This window comes from Equus caballus, chromosome 26 (genome assembly GCF_041296265.1).
Source record: "Equus caballus isolate H_3958 breed thoroughbred chromosome 26, TB-T2T, whole genome shotgun sequence".
NCBI classification, from domain to species: Eukaryota; Metazoa; Chordata; class Mammalia; order Perissodactyla; family Equidae; genus Equus; species Equus caballus.
Window position 1 is genome coordinate 33,250,648 of NC_091709.1, and position 20,406 is coordinate 33,271,053.

General features: G+C 38.5%; 1 protein-coding gene across 8 annotated transcripts in view; it reads left to right on the plus strand.

Annotated features, from left to right (window-relative positions):
- MAP3K7CL (MAP3K7 C-terminal like) overlaps positions 1-15,898 on the plus strand; it is a 97,023-nt gene extending 81,125 nt beyond the window's left edge. For all 8 annotated transcript variants that reach the window (XM_070252073.1, XM_070252074.1, XM_023629985.2 and 5 more), the window contains 2 exons: positions 6,318-6,433; positions 14,739-15,898. In XM_070252073.1, coding sequence (XP_070108174.1) covers positions 6,318-6,433; positions 14,739-14,919 — 297 coding nt within the window. In that variant the 3' untranslated portion in view covers positions 14,920-15,898. The remainder of the gene's footprint in view (positions 1-6,317; positions 6,434-14,738) is intronic.
- Positions 15,899-20,406: the final 4,508 nt, after the last annotated feature.

A 20,406-nucleotide genomic window follows, 5' to 3' on the forward strand; every position in this document is an offset into this window, starting at 1 on the left:
CTTTTAGATGCAGTATTTGGCCAGAGCTGGTTTCAACCATAGAGTCAAAAGAAGGGAGGCCCAATTCTATGTCCACTTCTAAGAATGAATGAAAAATCGTTACTTTTCTTTAGGCCTCAGTTTCTTTCTATTTGGAAAAGAGGTAATGACTGATCTTTCTCTCTATTCTGAGGGAGGGTCCAATCCTTTAATAGTCCCAGCGTTTGGATCAGGACCAAGTTTGTCTTAAAATTTAACCACATTGCTATGTTTTTGGGACTGTGGTTTGATCTATGGATGATCCAAAGCTACCCTATAATGTAGTCTTAATCGCAGTGGAATGAGGAATACGTTTTTATAATCTGGTAGAGGACATGCTAACGAGTAGATTGTGATAAACTCCCCAATGGGAATTTCAATGACTGGAGCATGGGCATTGGCATTAGATTGGGTGCATTTGATCTCAGCTTCATACCTACTAGTTTATGATTTGGGGCGTGTTGTTTACTCTCTCTAAACCTCACCTGGAGAACGTGGAGGTAACAATGTCTATCTCGCGTTGTTGTTGTGGGAATTAAATGTGATCTAGCACAGTGCTTGGCAAAGATAATTGCTCAATTAATGTTAATTTCCTTCCCTAGTGAAATCATTTATTGAACAAAATATTTGAGAACAAGTAATTTATCTTTATATGTATAAACTGAAATAAAAGAAGCATCTCTTCGGATTTTGGGGTTAGGGATAGAGGTTCTGTTGCCCACTTCTTTTCACTAAGCTAAAGCACTTGGAAAACAATATGACTTTTTTTTTTTTTTAAAACCAAATTGAGCAATAGCTTCAATCCTTCCTAACGTCCTCCCATCTAATCTGAGAAGACAGTGACAGGTGTCTGTGGTACACACTGAACTTGCCTTTTCTCAGACAGACTCTGATAAGTCCAGAAACTGATGTCACCTCCACAAATAAACAATTTCGTAGCTTCAGTTGTGTACCATAATATCTTGTTATCCGAGCAGTCACTCCAGAAACTTCTTTTAGGTCTTGCATCAACATATCGCTTGATATCTGGGAAATGAAGGTGGTAGAAAATGAAGTCTTAGCCTTCCAGGATTCCACTACACTGGTCTTGAACAACATCCGGAAATGCATTTAGGAAATAGTTCCACAGAAAGCACAGCAAGTGTCTGTAATTCTCTCTCTCACACACGTTGAAAAGTATCTTACAGTTGTCCCTTGGCTGTTATGACCACACAGAAAATATATATAGATACCTTGGAACTTTACAATGCTACCTTTTTATATTTCTATTTTTTCTGAGAAGCCCAGTGGTCATTAAGATATGCCATGTTGAAAAAGTTTGAGACACTCTTGAGTTCTCACTCCCTTTTATATTGTTTATCTCCATAGAAATGACTTAAATATACTTCATTCCATTGTTATATAGTGTAAAGAAAGACATGTATTATAATTACTGGTGCTGACTTTGATTCTAACATAGATACTATAGAAATGTCAGTTCTTAAAATATTTCTAAAATATTTCAAATTCTAAGATAACAGAGTTTTCAAATATTGGAATTAGTCTGGACTATGTTTTCTTCACTTGATTTCAACCAATTATGCTTATTAATTTGGGGACATTAAAAGGTAACATAAATTTAAACCAGACACTCTCATCCCCCCTCCCCCCAAAATAAAGATAACACTGAGAATCAAGGAACAAATACAAGTGAGCTCAGCAACTGTTGAATATTTAGCTTCCTAAATATATCTTGTGTGTGGGAAGCCAGGATAGGAAAATTAAATTCTTACATTTTTCAAGTGGATGGGGCCAGTAGTATTTGAAGAAGCCAAGTAGAAAACGGAAACGCTCAAGCTGGCTTTGTCCCTTGGAGAGAGATGCTTGGCTGGGTCCTCTCCCACGGGGCCCTTTCCAGAGGACGGAGTCCATTTCGGGAGGAGCTTGCTATAAACTGATGGTCCTGGGCAAAGAGCGGAGATGGGATGGTGTGGCTCAAGCTGGCATTCTTGGAACAGAAGCCTGTGGTTTCTCTGTTACTTCATCTTGTTAAATTGGTCCTGATGATTGGGGTGGATACCAGAGATAGTAGCGACTCACTCGCACTGCCATGTAATTTAAAGCCCTTGCAAGCTCCGTCCACAGGCAGCAGCAAGAGGAGGAGGAGATGGAGGAAAGGGGGTGAGGAGGAAGTGCCCCCTCCTGGGCTCTGACCTCATCCAAACCCCAATCTGTGTCTTGGAAAAATGTGTTTCCAAGTTGGCTTGCGATGCTGTTAGGAGAATGTCTTAATTTAACTTTCTTAGAACTGCCTGTGTTGTGAGTTGACCAGATACCATGGCGTCGAGTGATTCTGAAAAGTTGTTTCTGTGACCTTACAGAATTGATGTTTTAGTGCATGGAGGATACTTTTACTTTTTCATTGTCAAATCAAATACCTTTGGAATGCAATATTTCACTCTTTAAGCAAGAGTGTGGAATCGATGTATCCAAAGTGTGGGAAGATGTGGCGTAATTGTGGAGAAGATAACAAGGAATCTTCTCCTCCTGATGAGAAAATAAATTTACTATCAACACTAAGAGTTTATTTATTGCTTATCCATTCCCAGCATGAGATTATAACCATGAAGATTTCTTGGACGAGAGTAGTCAAAATTAAGCAATGAGAATTGAAATAAAAATAAATGTGTTAATTTTTATTCCAAGAAGTTAATAGATGTTTTTCATCTGGTTACCACAGGCATCTTTTGAGTTATTTCTTAGTTTTTAATGCAAATATCTGCTAAACAGTATCTTAAACCATGTATGGCCAATTAATTCATGAGCGCCAGTGTTTTAAGTATCACATGACATAAGCCTACTGGCAGCTCCGTTTTTAATTTGGACACCTGATTCCTGCACTTGAATTTTGGGACTCTATTTCCTCAGGCAAAAACATTTATTCAATGAATACTCTTGGTCATATATTGTCTCTTATTTTGAGGAACTATGAGAAGGTAAGAGAGAGTCACCCCTGGTGCGGAAGACCCTACACGCATACATGTGAATACACAAACACACCTTATATCATAAAGCAATGAGAGTGTTCAATGTCATACAGAGCAACACATCTCATTACTCTATAGTTCTGCTTTTTATATTAGGTCTAAAACCTAAATATCTTCTTTGTTTTTCTGGGAAAGATTCGTCCTGAGCTAACATCTGTTGCCAATCTTCCTCTTTTTGTTTTCCTCCCCAAAGCCCTAGCACATAGTTGGGTATTCTAGTGGTATGTGCTTCTAGTTCCACTATGTGAGCTGCCACCACAGCATGGCTGCTGACTGATGAGTGGTGTGGTTCTGCGCCCAGGAACTGAACCCAGGCCACCCAAGCAGAGCGCACTGAACTTGAATCACTAGGCCATCAGGGCTGGCTCTAAAACCCAAATCTCTTAATACTCTTAATCACCAGAATTCCTGTTGAGATGAGAACCATATGTGTTTAAAAAATTATTTGATGAGCTTTCTGGGCTAGGGTAAACATCCAATGATGTTAAATGCCTTCTAAGGACACGGGGTCCTGCTGATCAGAGGGTGCTGTGATTTGTCCAGCAACATTTGGGGTTAGTGGTGAATGGTTCCTGATTATAAAGGGATGAGAAATTTTAAGTTTCCTGCAGAGAACGACTGGGTGTGAATGAAGTGAGCCTCAGATAAGGAATCCTGGTAGCAATGATTAGAAGATGGGCTAGCAGCAAGAGAAAGATTTAATTATAAATTTTTTTTGCATTAACTTTTTTTTATTGCAAAAACACATAACATACATTTTACCATCTTAATCATTTTAAAGTGTACAGCTCAGTAGTGTTAAGTATATTTACATTGTTGTGTGACCAATCCCCAGAACTTTTTCATCTTACAAAACTGAAACTCTGCCCATTCAACAATAACTCCCCATTTCCCCCTCCCCCCAGCCCTTGGCAACTAATGAGATCATTTTACAATGTTGTGTTGGATTATGTGACATAACTTCCCTCCCTGCTTAAAAAAAAGATCTGTATTGCTCTTTAATGTGTTCACCCAAATTGGGAGAACTTGAAGTGGTGCTGGGTTATATGTCAGGTTGGGGTGAACACAGTGCTTGCAGAAGCTGAAAGCTGAAGTGACAACCAGAATCCTTTTATTCCCTGAAACACCGAACACTCAGCCTTTTTAGCTTGTTCTTTTTTAATTGACACTACTTCTTAATTATGAGAAATCTTGAAAATATTATGTATAAGTAGTACGATCATCCTCCTAAAGCATATGAGGACACTGAATATATCCTAAAATACTCCTGATCCTTGTGTACCCTTAGCAGCATGATCACGCAACCTATATGTAATATCTTCAAATTTCCCACAATTATCAGTGCCAATAAAAAAAGAACAAATGAAGAAACTTTACGCTTAATAAAAAGCATTAGGTTGCAACCTAAAGGGCAAAAGAGACTTCTCTCTTCTTAGGAAAATTATATATGTAATTTTTAGTTTTCCTTTTTAATTATAGCAGCAAAGGACACTTATCCCTTTACATGGCAGCTCTACTCTATATCCTTCATGCATGCAAATCCTTTACACAGAGTCCTAGAAGCTTTTTACCGTCACATAGGTAACTGTGCCGAATCCATGGTTTAGATACCTCCATGCGGCAAGTTATGGCCTGCACTGAGTGTAGTTTATGAGTGTTCATGAGGACAGGAAATAGGATGCGTGGAGTCTTAGGGCCTTCCAGGATGCAAATCCTTTAACAGGGCACAGATGATTTAATAGTGGCTTGGCTAGGGTGCCCAGAGTAAATTGCTTGCATTCCCCTTACTGTTATACCTGGTCATTTGCCAGTGTAACAGGTGAAAATTGATGAGGGGGTAGTGATTTCTAGGACATAGACTTGGAGGAGCCAGCAGTTCTGAATTCCTTTGGCAACAGCGTTATCAGATGGGGTGAGTTATACTGTAATGCTCCTGGGCAGTACTTTTCCATTTATTTCTTTATAGAAACGGATAATGACACCACCAGGCTGAGTTTATGCTGTGAACGTGTTCATGGGGCTGTAGGGAAGGATGCTACATAATACAGTTATTGTTAGATTTTCCAGGAATTAGGACACAATGGATATTCCACATGAAGGTAAATTTCATCTGAATCTATTTACCATTTTATTTCCTTAGATCTCTATTCAGAGCCTCATGATAAATAGGAAGGGTCATCTCATCTATCAATCAGACAATAAACTTTATAGATTTCTATTGCATCTTTGGTGGGGTCGCTAAATATGACACCCAAAGAAATCTGTGTCCTTGAAGAATATAATGAAAGGAGCAAGTACTAAAAAATTCATTAGTTCTCAATTTACTATAAAATTAGTGAGAATATGAGTTAGACACAAAGCTTACATGTATAGACTATTGTGAAGAAAGGATTAGACTGAAGAGCCCTTTTAACAGTGAAATTGTATTTCTCCAAAATTATATAACACTTTTTTCCATAAATAATTGAAAAAAGTGATTAAAAAACTCTTTAAAAGACTATTAACCAGTGTTCCTAAAAATAATGCTTCTAGTGGCGTTGCTAACTAGAAATTAGAATTGTAAACTCAGGGGTAGCTAGTTCTTTAATTTCCATAAGTAGGATTTTCAATGTGTTGTGGTTAGCAAGGCTTGCCATGCTGGCCTTTGTTTTCTTCATGGATAGGAGAAAAGCAAAGCTACAAATTCATGTTCTTTGACCTCACATATTATAAGCATCTTTTTACTTGGGGTTTGGTCTTTGTCTGGTTTGTTAATCCTTGAAAGTGTTATTTCCTGCCCAGCATCATTTCTTTAGTTTGGATGCATTTCTCAGAAGAGAGCCTCTCTCATAGAGCAACTCCCCTACATAAAATGAGTTTATGCCTCTGGGCTACAGGAACAGAAAGCAAGGGGTAATTGAAACAGACAACTGAATATTTCCCCATCACTACCATTCTCTAAAGCAGAGTTTAAGATTTCTAGGGAGAAGCGTGGAATTATTAGGAGACTTATTTTTACTCCAACGCTTGGCAGGTACTGACACATAATGGGTCTCGCAGCTCTGGCTCCGGCCTGGGAATGCCCGTGAATGACACTGGAAGATGAATGTGGGGAACATCAGTCCGCCTCTCTATTTTTAGTCAAGTGGAATCAGCCGAATTCTGTCCAATGTTGACTGATGATGCTATTCTCGCGCAAAAAATTTCCCTTTAAAGAACCTCAGCAGAGCAAAATGGTTGATAATTTATTCTGATGCAAGAAAATGTACTGATTTCTTCTTGTTGTTTGTGAAGCCTCTGCCGCCTTGTCATGACTCGCTGGAATCCATGGAGGTGTTCAAACAGCACTGCCAAATAGCGGAAGAATACCATGAGGTCAAAAAGGAAATCGCTCTGCTTGAGGAAAGGAAGTGAGTAGTGCCCTCGCCTCTGAGCACGGTCTACTGGTCATGGAGTGGGGACAGGTGGGAGGGGATAGTGTGAGCATGAGAGTGAGGGGGAGGGAGGAAGGGAGGAGGAATGACATTCCAGAGTTGAGAGGTTACTAGGAAACTAGCATGTATGTCATGTTTGATTATAGAAATGATCCCAGTGGAACTACTGTAGATTAAATACTTTACAGAGTAGTGAGAGGGACCGCAGGAGAACTTCCTATCCAAAACTTAATTTTTTAATAAGCATTTTTAGTTCAGGAAATTAAAAATGTCAAAATACCACCCAGAGTCGTAAGATGTTCCTTGTGAATGTTGCCCATAGGTCCCAGAGCACTTTGGCCTGGGGTGAATTTTAATTAATGCTTACATGGTGGAGTTCCCGCTGGGCTAGCTCTTGGAATAATGTAAATATATTTGTTGACTAACTGTATTTTATAGTCCAATAGTCAAAGGTTTTATCTTGATAGCTTCTATTAACGCTACAGTTCTGCTGTAGGGAATAACACAGTTCTGTTAATTAAAGCATGCTAATTTTACTCACTCATAAGTTTTTGTTTCAGAATTCTCCTTTTTAATTGAATTTTAATCTGCCGATGTTCACCCCAGTTGTCCCCATTCTTTCATTCTTTCAAAGCATCAGACACCTTTCTGTCACAGCAATGATCAGCTTGCACTTGCCTATTTATTAGGGAGATCTTTTGATTAATATTTGCATTTCTTACTAAGTGGTAAGTGCCATAAGAGCAGGGAGAGTCAAGTGTTGCTCGCCATCGTGTTCCTGAAGCCACACACAGTCCATGGCATAAAGATGCCCAAGAAATTTTTGTGGAACAAGTGACACATAATCCAAACATATTATCTTTAACGTTCTAGCTCTCCCCTTCCTCTTACTGGAGTGACACATGATATATATTCATGACTTAATTATTAAATCAAAGCAAGTGAAATATATTTTGTTTTGAAAAATTTATGAAATTCTTGGGACTCTTTGGAGACCTCCCAAGAATGACAGTTGGACAGTATAACATGGTGGGGTGGTATGGGTTTTAGGGCTCTACGTCTCAGACTTATGAGGGGAAGATGAGTCTAAGAGTTTTCGTAAATTGATTAGAATGTTCAGATTGCACACAATCTGAGTCCTAAAAAAGTTTCATAAAAGAACTGAAGAAGCTTATTCATAATGTGACCAGTGATGAAGTTAAAGAAGACTGAATAATCAGTAGCCCATAAATGTATGTTCCCGCGTTGTGTGTGTGTGTGTGTGTGAACTGCGATTTCGTGACAGAAAAAAGGCAAGTAATTACATATTTATTTGTAAGCTCTTCAGATCACAGCTACTGGAGAACTTTGCTATTTAAACTAACCTGTGTGTGGCTTTTTCTTCTTTTTTTTGGCAATGCAAGACTCATCCACTAAATTATGTGTTCTGTAAGTTTATATTTTTGTATGTTGCATTTAAAAAAATATGATAGGGTAATGTTATGAGAGTGACTTGTCTGGTCTTTCATTGAAACATATCCCTGCTGTTTCTATAAATCTAATCTTTTTTCCTCCTCAAACCTATTTGAACTTTGGACTCTTCTTGAAATTGTAATATTGTCTTTTTTTTCTTTCTCTTCTTAAATAATCAGCTAGATGTGAGGCAAAGGCCAAATCCTTTTACTATTTTTTTCCTTTCTTTTTCATAAAGCCAAGTTTCTTTTTCTCCATTCCTGCTTTTAGCCTTTGGGATCGGGACTTAGTGCTGTAAATCTCGGTCAACGTAATGTTATAACTGGTTTCCCTGCCTTCAGTTTCACATTGCTTGAAAAAGACACCCAGTTCTTGGCCTGGATTTCAAGACATACCTCAGTATGGCCTTAGTACCTCTGTGGAATGTTCCAGCTCCTCCCTCATCTTCAGCTACACTGGCCTATTCACTTTTCTCAGGGCAGGAGCCCACCCTCCTGCCTCTGTGCCCTTGCTCAGACCAAGCTCGAAGTCTAGAGCACTCCTTCCTTGCTCTTTGTCTGCGCAAATGCTACCCTTCCTTGGGAAGCCTTAACCCATATCCTTGCCCCAACCATCCTGCAGTGGTCAGCTCTTCTCCTGAGTGAAGGAAAATTCACTGGAATGATCCTTTTGGCAGTTATTGTAAGCTAGTACTATCAAGAGTTATCCATTTAAGTTTCTGTCATGCCTTTCTGACTGTGTACAGTTCCCCACAGACACAGACACCCTTAGACATCTCTTTGTACCCAGTCACCAAGCAGGTAGCTGTGCACAGGGTCAAATACCAGTGAAGGTGACTTAGAGTGGCTGATTATAGGACATAGTAATATCCTCTGTGCACACATGTTTTATTTGTAATTTCTGTTGTCTATATTTAAAACACAGAGTCAACATCGGCAATAAAGGATTGCTGAGATAAATTGTTAAAATAGGAAGTATGACTATATCTTACACCTAGAAATGCATGAAGTTGGTCCTCCAAAGGTTATCAATAAGCACTGTTTTCATTAACTTTACTGAAGTGGAAATTCATTTTGCAACAGATGTTTTCCTGAACAGTCTTTGTTTTTAAGCAAGAGAAACTGGGCCAAATGGATTTGACCCAAGTAATTCGCCCTCTGTTTTTTGGTGATTTGGATGAGAATTTCTTCCCCATCATTTCATAGAGTGTGACTGATCACATTGCCTCTGGTGATTGGCCAGTGTAAGTTAGACATTAACTCAGGTATTTTAAAGAGTTTCTCTTTATTGGAGTTACGCAGACGTAGGTTAAGCTGAACTTCTCTCTCATCTCCAGAGGGGGTCTCCCTGGACCAAGTTTGGGAGGCCGCAGAGGAGCGAGGAGGAAAAGAGTTGATGAACTATTATTCTAAATCATTTCTATTGGATGGGTACAGTCAAACATTTTCTAGGATTATAAACTCAGCATGGGGTGAATTTAGTCTAAAGAATCACTTCTGGCTTATTGACCAATGATGTAAGAAAAGCTTGTTCCTGCTTTTATTGAAAATTTTTTTTTCTTTTCACTTGAAAAAAAATGATAATTTTATTGAAACCTTTAAAAAATTACCAAGAATTCTGACATCTTTACAGAACTCCTGTTATCATTTTTGCCTATTTCTTTCTGGACCTTTTACATGTGAATAGATATTTTTATAGAATTGCATATATAGTAACATGAAACATGTACAGGCTGTTTTTCAATAAATATTATAACATAAGCATTTTTATACAACACCTGCAGTTTTTTGTGTATGTAATAGAAACTTATGGAAATGGAATATAGTGATTTTATGACTTTTGAAATTTATCGCCAAATTGTTTGGCAGAAAGTTTTTAAAGTATATGATTAAACTACAAATAGATCAGCTGTGAAGGTTGCTTTGCTCCAGATAGAGTGATCTTGTCCAAAGGAAAAACCACTTGTCTGCTCTATGTATGAAACGTTGTGCTAGGTGCTGTGGTGGTTAGAAGATTGACTTAGAATATCAGGCAAAGAGGTAAACTCAGAAAAGCCAAGTTGAAAAATGTTACATAATTTAAAAAAAAATTAAATGGTTTTCAGGACATTCACAGAGTTGTGTAACCATTATCACAAATCTAGAGCATTTTCATCATCCTGGAGAGAAACCTTGTACCCTTGAGCAGTCACTGCCCATTCCTCCCTCCCCCCACCCAGCCACTGTCACCCTCTAATCTACTTTCTATGGATTTGCCTATTCTGGACATTTCTTATAAATAGAATCATACAATATGTGGTCTTTTGTGACTGGCTTCTTTTACTTAACATGATGTTTTCAAGGTTCCTCCACGTGGTCTCATGCATCAGGACTTCGTTCCTTTTTGTTGCCAAATAATATTCCATTGTAGGGATAGACCACATTTTCTTTATCTCTTTACCAGTTGATGGGCATTTGGGTTGTTTGCATTTTTGGCTGTGATGAATATGCTGCTGGCAACATTCATGTACAGGTTTTTGTGTAGACGCCTGTTTTTAATTCACTTCGGTGTGTATCTTGGAGTAGTGTTGCTGGGTCATGTGATAACTCAATGTGTAAACCTTTGAGGAACTCCAGACAGTTTCTGAAGTGGCTGCACAATTTTATATTCCCACCAGAAATATATGAAGGTTCCGATTTCTCCACGTCTTCACCAATGCTTATTATATCTTTTTGGTTATAGCCATCCTAGTGGGTATAAAATAATGTCTCATTGTGGTTTTGATTTATGCTTCCCTGATAGCTAAAAATGTTGAGCAGCTTTTCATGTGCTTTTTTACATTTCTATGTATTCTTGGAGAAATGTCCATTTATATCTTTTACTCATTTTTAATTGGGTTATTTGTCTATTTATTATTGAGTTGAAAAAACCTTATATAATTTTAGTGGGTTCAGGAAAAACATTGGAAAGGGTTTTCCTATGGGAATACCACAATCAACGTTAGACCTATATCTTCATGTCTTTCAAAAATATATAAAATATGATTGATGGAGCAACATCTCATTGAGGGGAACATATCAGGATGGGGAAAAAGGGAGCATATGTGATTTGTAAAAGCATAGTCTAAAAATAGCCCTGTTTTGATTTGTTTTTAGTCATGGTATTTAATTTATCCTGAAATTTCCAATAACAAGAGCTTTTTATGTTTAGTCAGAAACGTTTATTTCATTAGGACATTCCTGAAGGCAGAGGTTTTAAACTGTGTTCTGGGAAACATCTCAAAGATTGGGATCAGAGGTATCAGTGTACAGGGACCAACCAGAGAAGGGCCAACTTTATCTGTTTTATTTACTTCACTTCAGGGTATGCTTTTCTTTGAAAAAGGATCCCGCATCTAGAAAACATTGAAAAAGAAACCTCACTTTTCTATTCCAAGCATATTTTTCTTAAGGATTTACTCAGTCCTCAGAAATTAGGTTTCCACTGTCATAAAAAAAAAAAAGTAAATGGAGATATTTCTCCACAAGTGTTTGCAGGGTTGTAGTAACGTGGGGGAAATTTTCCATCCTCTTTCCTAAGATATGGGTAAGGTGTAGGATTTGAGTTCATCTTTCAACTGTGGAGATAGGCTTCCCAAGACTACCTTGGCTAACAAGAATTGAGGACAGTGCCTTGTTTGCAATAGGATTTCAGTAAATAGTTGTGGAGAGAATGAATGGAAGGACCAAAGAACTGTCTCGGTTCTTCACTTTGCTTAAGGAGGCAGAGGCATAGCCAAAGGGATTCTTTCATTTTAGGATTGAGTTTTATGTGAAATCCCAATATCCCAAATGTCATCAGGCTGTGAGATCATACTTTCCATTCATGCCCGATCATAACGATTTGGGCCTTTTATGCCACCTGACTACATGCAGTCCAGTCTTTTAACTGGAATCTCATTCCCAGGTGTCTCTCCACCTAACCCTCTGTCTGAAGAACCATATTAAAACAGACAGAATCTTTACCTCTACTCAATGAGAATGCCTTTAAGTAGGTCTCCTTTGCTAAGGAAAGAGGCTCCAATCTCTGGGGGAGCAGACCGAGGAAACATTTTGCCTTTCACCTTATTCCTGTCTCTGAGTTAACTCTTTTTAGGCTATGGATAGTGGGAAACTCCACTTCCTTTTAGAGTTGTGGCTCTTAACCAAGCTGAATCCTCCCCCTGCCAACCTCCAGCCAAAGGACAAGGGCAATGTCTAGAGACATTTTTGGTTATAATGAATGCAAGGGGTGGGAGGTGTGCTTGGGGGAGGTGCTACTGTCATCTAGTAAGTAGAGGCTAAGAATGCTAAACCTTCTATATTGCCAATGTGTAGGACAGCCACAACCAACAAAGAGACGTCTGGGCCAAAAGGTCAATTGTGTCAAGGCGAGAAACTCTACTTTAGAGCAAATGTCACTTCTTCCTGCAAGGATATAGTGTTGCCTTTTGGTTCCCAAAAGATGAAATACATTTGTTCTTCATGCGTTATTCTTTTTAGGGCTCCAACACCACAGTCTAGACTGTGCTCCGGAAATTTCATTTCGAGACCTTTATTGTTCCTCCACCTGTATAAAATGAAGGTGGACTTTCACTTCCTTTTTGTCCTCATGAGGCATCTACTCCTTCTCTCCTGTGTATAAATGCTAGTACGAGAATACACATCTCTCAAGAACCACCCACAGTGCAGTCTATCTCATTATTTAAAATAAAATTTTCCCTATGATGAAGATAGTATTTTGTTACATTATTACCCAAAACTCTTTAGCTCATTGAAACCTAGGATTTTTGTCTTTTCCAAATAAAAGTCTTTAGTCAACTTTGAAAGTCCCAAGAACCATGGTAGTGGTTTTTCCAGAAACAAAGAAATATTTGTTCTAATGATGAATCCATGTCCCAACCTTCTGCAACATAAAGAATCTCCTTAATTTTGGAATTAGTTTCCAGAAAGTTTCAAAGTTCTCTTTAGCAACCCACTTGGACTTTCCCTTCCTCGATTTGTCTTTGCAAATAAAAACTTTTCCAGGCATGTGGCTTAGGATGGGGACGGGAGATGATGCACAGTGGACCAAAGGTGATGGCCTTCTCACTGTTGAGGTGCGTCATGTGGAAATCTGTGTTACAGGTTCTTGACTTCAACTGTGGTCTCCTACCCCCATATTACATTACGTTGAAGGGAATGAGAGACATGATAAACGAGAAACCAAAGACAAGACCACATTCTAGCCAATTATAGACATTGATTTATTCTTCAGATCGTCTATTTATAAGATTGTCTCTGCAGCTTGATGTGCCAGGGTTTAATTACGAATTGCTAATGGAGGAACATAAATATGTCTATATAAATAGGTCCTAGACTGGAGACAACAGATGTCTTGAGTAGTCATTGAATACATGTATAATTGCTTATCAAATACATGAAACTAATTTAGAAACCTATCAGTTGAGTTTTCTTGATTCCAGTAAGGAAGAAATTATTATTGACTTTCTCTGATGCAAGAAGATTGGACTAGACAATCTTGACCATTCCTTTTAGTTGAAAAATCTGTGATTTTGTGATTTATTTTCCCTAGCAGTCAAAACTAATATCAGATGTCCTCAGGAGTTTTAAATGAACTCAGATATGGAACAAGGACAATAGTCATTGTTATACCCAATACTGCCAACTTCCGTTCCATGATGTGAAAGCAGAAATCTATTTCCACATGAATTATTTGTGTGACACAGTTAATTTGAAAGGAAAAAAAGAACAGGAATAGATGATCTGATGGGGGGAGGATTTAGAGGCAAGTCTCTTTTTTATTTGTATAAGTTTATTCATCTATTTCTTTAAGATAGTTACATAGGAAATTTACTAATATTTAATTGTTGACATTTATTCCTTAAAATATGCTTAGAGACAAAAAGCCCTAAACATTTCATCAGAAGGATAGGTTTGAATGCTGGCTCTTTCTTATTAGCTGTATAACTTTTTCAGTTAAATTAGCACTTTGAGTTTCTATTTCCTCATCTTTAAAATATACCTTATTTGTCTCTGACATAACTTACTCTTCAGTTATTCATTCAGCAAATATTTATTGGGAGCCTTTATATTCTAAACACCATGCAAGATTCAAAGATCAGTAAGAGCCCGAAGGAACTTTGAGTATATGCATATCAACTTTCCAGATTATCTTCCCTTTGTCCCTGATGGGCATTTCCTTTCCAATGTCTGGTTTTGCTCAGTGGTCACCAAATTAGATGTCACTAAAGGCAGTCCATTGGTGCAGGAAGAAAATACTAGAACTTCTATTCTGATTTGCTTTTTGTCGTTTTCCCAGGGTAACTTTTTATTTTGATAGTTTTAAACTTACAGAAAAGTTGCAAAAATAGTATAAAGAACTCCCATATATCACTAATTATTAAAAACATTCCTCAATGTGCTTTATTCTCCCTTCCCCAACACTACACACTATTGAGGTTCTCTCTCTCAGAGAGATGGCATACCTATCTACGTATCTGTATATGCATATATATGTGTATATGTAATTTTTACAATTTGTTGTGCTTCTAAAAGGATCCTCTGTTTTGACTGTGGAAGGACTTCTTGAGCTTTTTTTGTGTATGTTTAGTATTTTGGATGTGTCTAGTCAAGGTGCGAGAGTAAAATAAAGGGATCTAAAACCTGCGAAGCTGGAAAAATAAAAGAAAGTAGTTGGAGGCAAGTAGAGATGGGTAAAATTTAGAAGAGCAGGATGAAACATTTTGCTTCCATTCTGCTCTTACTGCATATTTGAATTTGTTTGCATTCAGTTTTGTGCTTCTTCCTTACCTGCCCCCTTGAATCTTCAGAAAGGAGCTGCTTGCCAAGCTGGATCAGGCGGAAAAGGAGAAGCTGGATGCTGCTCAGCTGGCTCGGGAATTCGAGGCGCTGACGGAGGAGAACCGGACGTTGAAGTTGGCCCAGTCACAATGTGTAGAGCAACTGGAAAAACTGAGAATACAGTATCAGAAGAGACAGGGCTCCTCCTAACTTTAAATTATTCAATGTAAGCCTAAGAGGTTGGTGACCGCCATGCACTGGCCAAAAGATTTTTATTTTAAAGAGATGGTGAATAAAATCTATGTCTTCTCTTATTACCTGCATGGCAAAGGTCTATAATGAGTTTAATGCTGGCCAGATCTAGTTTGAGAGAAGGGATATTTTATTTTAAGTAAGAGAATTAAAGCGAACTTATCACCAGTATATGTTTTCAGAGATCGTAATTCTTTTCCAAAGATATTTTTTGTCTTATTTAGGAAGCTATGATGCTGTTGTACATCTGGGTAGAAAATGATAAAAATAGAATATTGACTGACTCCATTAAGCAGCAGGAGCTGAACGGAATGAAGCTGTGAGATAAAGCAGAAAGATGCTCCTTGCAGTGCCAGCTCTTGTATTTTTAAATTTCACATCTTTGATACTTCAACCATGCTCAAATCTGAACCGTCAGAAACCTCCCCGCATGTATTTACATTCACCAGAGTTGGTTTAATTCCTCAATGATTGATTGTACTAAGAATAAATGGTTGCATATCACAAAAGCTTTCTCATGAAAATATTAACAGAGAGGATGCTGGTGCCGATAGCACATTTGCCAGTGCTAACTTGCTGGTGTAATAAAAAGCTGATAAGGCTGCATTTTCTTTATGGCGCGTTACCTCCCAGTAAACATCTCTGCCTTTGCTTGTGTGTGTTCTGGGACATGGGAGAAATGGAAAAGTATTATGTGGATAGTACTTTGGTGAGTTCCCCTGAAAACATCAGTACAATTATAGCTATTACTTTGGTTTGGATTTAAGGAGATGTTGTGGTCAGTAATAACTAGTAGGAATATATGAGTAAATTCAAGATTAAAATGATTTTCCCCTAATTCTATTTACCACCGTATTTTCCCAAATTGATTTCTTTGTTTTATGTCAATTTCTATTCAGGTAACTTCTTTTTCATTAAACATGGATCAAAACGGTCAGCCTGTAGTTTGTCCCTGTCTTAACCTCCCTGATGCTGAAAGTTGGGGTTGACTAACCCCAGCCAGAGTTTTGTCTTAGCTGTATTTGTATGTGCCAAAAAAAAGCAGCCAAGTCCTTTTTCTTAGAAAGACTGTGGTTTCTCATATAAACCACTCAGAGCTCTAATACTGAACACGATGCATTAGAGTCTTAAGGTATTTGCCCAGGAAACATAAAAGAGAATAAATAGTTGACTAAAACAATAAGATGGCCTGGGATAGACCAGTTGTTATCAATCGGGGGGTGGGAGTAGGTGATTTTATTCCCAGGGGACATTTGGAAACGTCTAGAGACTTCTTTTGTTGTTGTCAGGACTAGGATGAGGGTTGCTACTGGCATCTAGAGGATAGAGGTCAGGGATGCTGCTAAACATCCTGCAATGCACAGGACAGCATCCCAACAACAAAGAACATTGGCATGTCTGGCCCAACATGCCAATGGTGCCAGGTTGATACCCTCTGGGCTAGGCTAACCACTGGGCAATGCCAAGGGGAAGCACGCTGCAAGACCACGGGTTTCTTGCCATGTGGTGCAGAGTCCATGAGGTCCTTAAGCTTCCTGACCCTCAGTTTCCTTTTTTTGTAAAATGAAGCTTTTCAATAGATCTCAGAGTTTTAATGTTATATGAGCCCATTCTCGCTTAAGCTGTTTTAACATTTGACCAAAGAGAAAGTCTCTATTATCTTGGAAGAACATTTGTTTTTAGCAACCTCAAGACTTATAAATACTAATGTAAAGGAGGGTTGTTCACTAAATTTATATAAATCCAGGGTTAATGGAATGGGAGGAAGAAGGGTAAGTTACCAACCTTTAAATACATGGATTAGTTTTTGCTCACTGCCCATCTGGAGAGGGTTACATATATTTACAGAATTCAAGCAGTCATGCCCCTTATAGAAAATAAGGGGCAGGGAAATATAGTTCCAATGTCTCTCTGCTTACCAGAATGAAAATAATTTAACAGGGTTAAAATGTTTGCACACCACTGGCATTACATTAAGGAGACACAGAGTAAATAGTTCTCATATCTGTGCTAGTCTCAGCCTGAAATTTTGCTGTGTTTCCAAAAGATATCTATTCATGACCCAAAAGCAAGCATTTCCCTAGGTGTATGCATTCTAAGCAGACTTTTATTCATTAAAAATATGAAAACATCATCTACTTTTGTAGCATTATCAGAGAAATCTAAAGGCAAAATTTCTTATATTATTGGACTCATCTTTTCATTCATTTGATGTTTCCCCCAGTCTTATTTACCACTGCATATTATCTGTATAACACAGAATCATTTAAGAATTTTCTGTCTTCAAATATATTTACAATAATCTTCCTATTAGCAATAATGAAAATGTTATAGAAGATTAAAAATGAGCACAGAGGTCCTAATATTATTAAGGCAAGGGTGCTTGCCTTAGAGAATTAAAGGAAAATGTAACCCACATTATATTTTGCAATTGCTCTACTAAAGAATTTGCTATTGTGAGCCATTTAGTTTATGCAGACATGAAAAGAATGTGGTTACACATGGCTAGCAGTCAAATCTCTAATCACTGGTATTGGCAGAGCACGTTTCTCTATCATGCTGGTACCTGGGCTTGGATGTATCATTAAGACAACACAACTAAGGAACTAAAAGGAATCTGGAATTCAAATTTCATTTAACTAAAGTTTATTGGGGCTGGCCCAGTGGCGTAGTGGTTAAGTTTACATGCTCTGCTTCCGCGGTCCAGGGTTCCTGGGTTTGGATCCTAGGCACAGACCTACACACTGCTCATCAAGCCATGCTGAGGTGGTATCCCACATAGAAGAACTAAAAGGATGTACAAGAAGGATGTACAACTATGTACCGGGGCTTTGGGGAGGAAAAAAACAAAAAAGAGGAAGATTGGCAACAGATGTTAGCTCAGGGCCAATCTTCCACACCACAAAAATAAATAACAAATAAATAAATAAAAATTCTTAAAAGAAAAGTTTATTATACACTTACCAAGTGCAGGGCAGAGCAACAACAATAAAGGATGCAAAAAGGAATGACACAATCCCAGTCTTCAATATGCCTCCAATTTAGTAGCAGAAATAGCACACACCTTCTAGTTCCTGGGAGACAAGAATAACGTAAGTGCAGTAAGATAAATTTTATAATAGGGGTTCAAAGAAGGAAAGACTGGCATGAGCAGAGACACCGTGGTTGGGAAGCACAGAGTGACGGCCACACACTTGGAGGCAGTGAAGGGTCTTCCTGTAGAGTATGTGTAGGGAGAGCAAGAAATTAAGTTGGGAAGTTCCACCAGGCCCTGGCTTTGTGGGGAGCTTGGACAAGATAAATATTTTCAAAAGAGGAGTGAACAATCAGGACTGGACTTGAAGATAATATGGTTGCAGTGCATGGGATGGATCATATTAGATAGAGACCAGAGGCGTGAGAAATTGTTAGGAGGCCAATAGAAAGGAGCGTGCAGGAAGAGAGAGTGGTAGCGACTGAAAAGCAGTAACAGACCCGCAGGGATGGGAGGACAGACTGAGAAGCGGAATGCACAGGGCTTGGGATGGATTGCACGGGTAACTGAAGCAAGGAAGATGAGGAGAAGTAACATTTATAGAGCCCCTTCTGTGCCAGACGATGCTAGGTGCGTTACAGAGGCTGTATTACTTAATTCTTTTTTAAAAAATTAATTTTTAAATGAGATTTAATTGACATATAACATTGTATTACTTTTAGGTGTACAATCTGAGAGGTAGTCATAATTATCGCTTTCTCCAAACCAGAAACTAAGGTTACATAATTAGTACAAAGTTCTCAATAGCTGGAATTCAAATACAAAGTTTCTTTCTTTTTTTCTTCCTTCCTTCCTCCCTCCATCCCTCCCTCTCTTTCTTTCTCTCTCCTTCCTTCCTTCCTTCTTTCTCTTTCCTTCTTTTTTTCCTTCCTTCCTTCCTTCTTTCCTTCTTTCTTTCTCTTTCCTTCCTGCATTCTTTCTCCCTCTCTCTCTCTTTCTTTCTCTTTCCCTCTTTTTTTTTTTTTTATTGAATGATTGATTGTATCTTAACCAGGCATTCAGGAAGGTGCCAGAGACAAAACAGTGAATAATGGGAATGTGGGTCCTGTTCTCAAGGAACCCTTAGACTAGTAAGGGAGGCAGTCATTTACCTAAACACCCACCTGGGGAGTCTTAAAATGCTATATCCAAAAATCCCCTCAAAAGGTGGAGCCCAATTCCCCTCCTCTTTAGTGTGGTTTGGACTTAAAGCCTCATTTCTAACAGACGGAATAAAGCAGAAGTGGCAGTATGTGACCTCTAAGACAAGGTCCTGAGAGACGCAGGAGCTCCCTCTCATCTGCTCCCTCGGATCACTTGCTCTGTGGTGAGGCGGCTGCCATGTTCTGAAGAGACTCGCGCAGGCCTAGGGAGAGGTGATGTAGTGAGGAACTGAGGCCCCACAGGTGAACTTGGGAGCTGATCCTCCAGCCCAAGGCAAGACTTTACGTGGCTGCAGCCTGGCTGACAGTCTTGAGTGCAACCTCGTGAGAGACTCTGAGCCAGAATCACCCAACCAAGCTGCTACTGGTTCCTGATTTGCAGGAGCTTTGAGACGATAAATGTTTTGCCGTTTTAAGCCACTAAAGTTTGGGGTGCTTTGTTATGCAGCAATAGATAAAAAATATGCCAAATAAATGAGGTAAGTGCCAAACAGAAAAAAAAACACAGTTTATGAATGCACATAAGAAAGAGGATCTAACTGAAATGAGGAGTCTGGGATGGTTTCCTTAAGGGAGTGACTACCAAACTAAGATCTGATGAATAACAGCTAAGGAGGCAAAGAAGGCGGGTGGAGGAAGGCATCCAGATAGAATGAACACATGTGCAAAGGCCCTGGAGCATGTTCAAAGACTTGAAGGAAAGCCAGTATGGCTGAGCATAAAGAGTTTGGGAGAGTATGGTATAAGATGAGGTTGTAGAATAAGGCAGGAGGCTTGAAGATCACCTTAAGAATTCTGCCCTTAATCCTAAAAGCAATGGTAAGCCATTGAAGAATTTTAAGCACGGGGGTAAAATGTTAACACATCATCTTCTAGGGTAACTTGTTTGGAGAGTTCTCTTTTTTAAGTTACTGCATTTTAAGTTGCTTAGAGTGCTATATAGGGTTATTTATACTATACATATTTAGCTAGCTAGCTAGCTTACTTATATAGGGATATTGTACACATTTTACTTGAGAAGTCATTTTAATGAATATTATTCTCTTTAGTGAATAAGTAAACCCTTATCATGTGGCTGGAAGAAGAAAAGACAGACTGAGTCTACTTCCACTGTCACCAGTAACATATCTAATTGGGTGACATTAATAATCCTGCTTTTCTATGAAGATTCCTATGATCCACCTGTTCTTTTTTTAAATATTCTGTTTTTTTTTAAAGATTGGCTCCTGAGCTAACATCTGTTGCTAATCTTTTTTCTTTCTTCTTCTT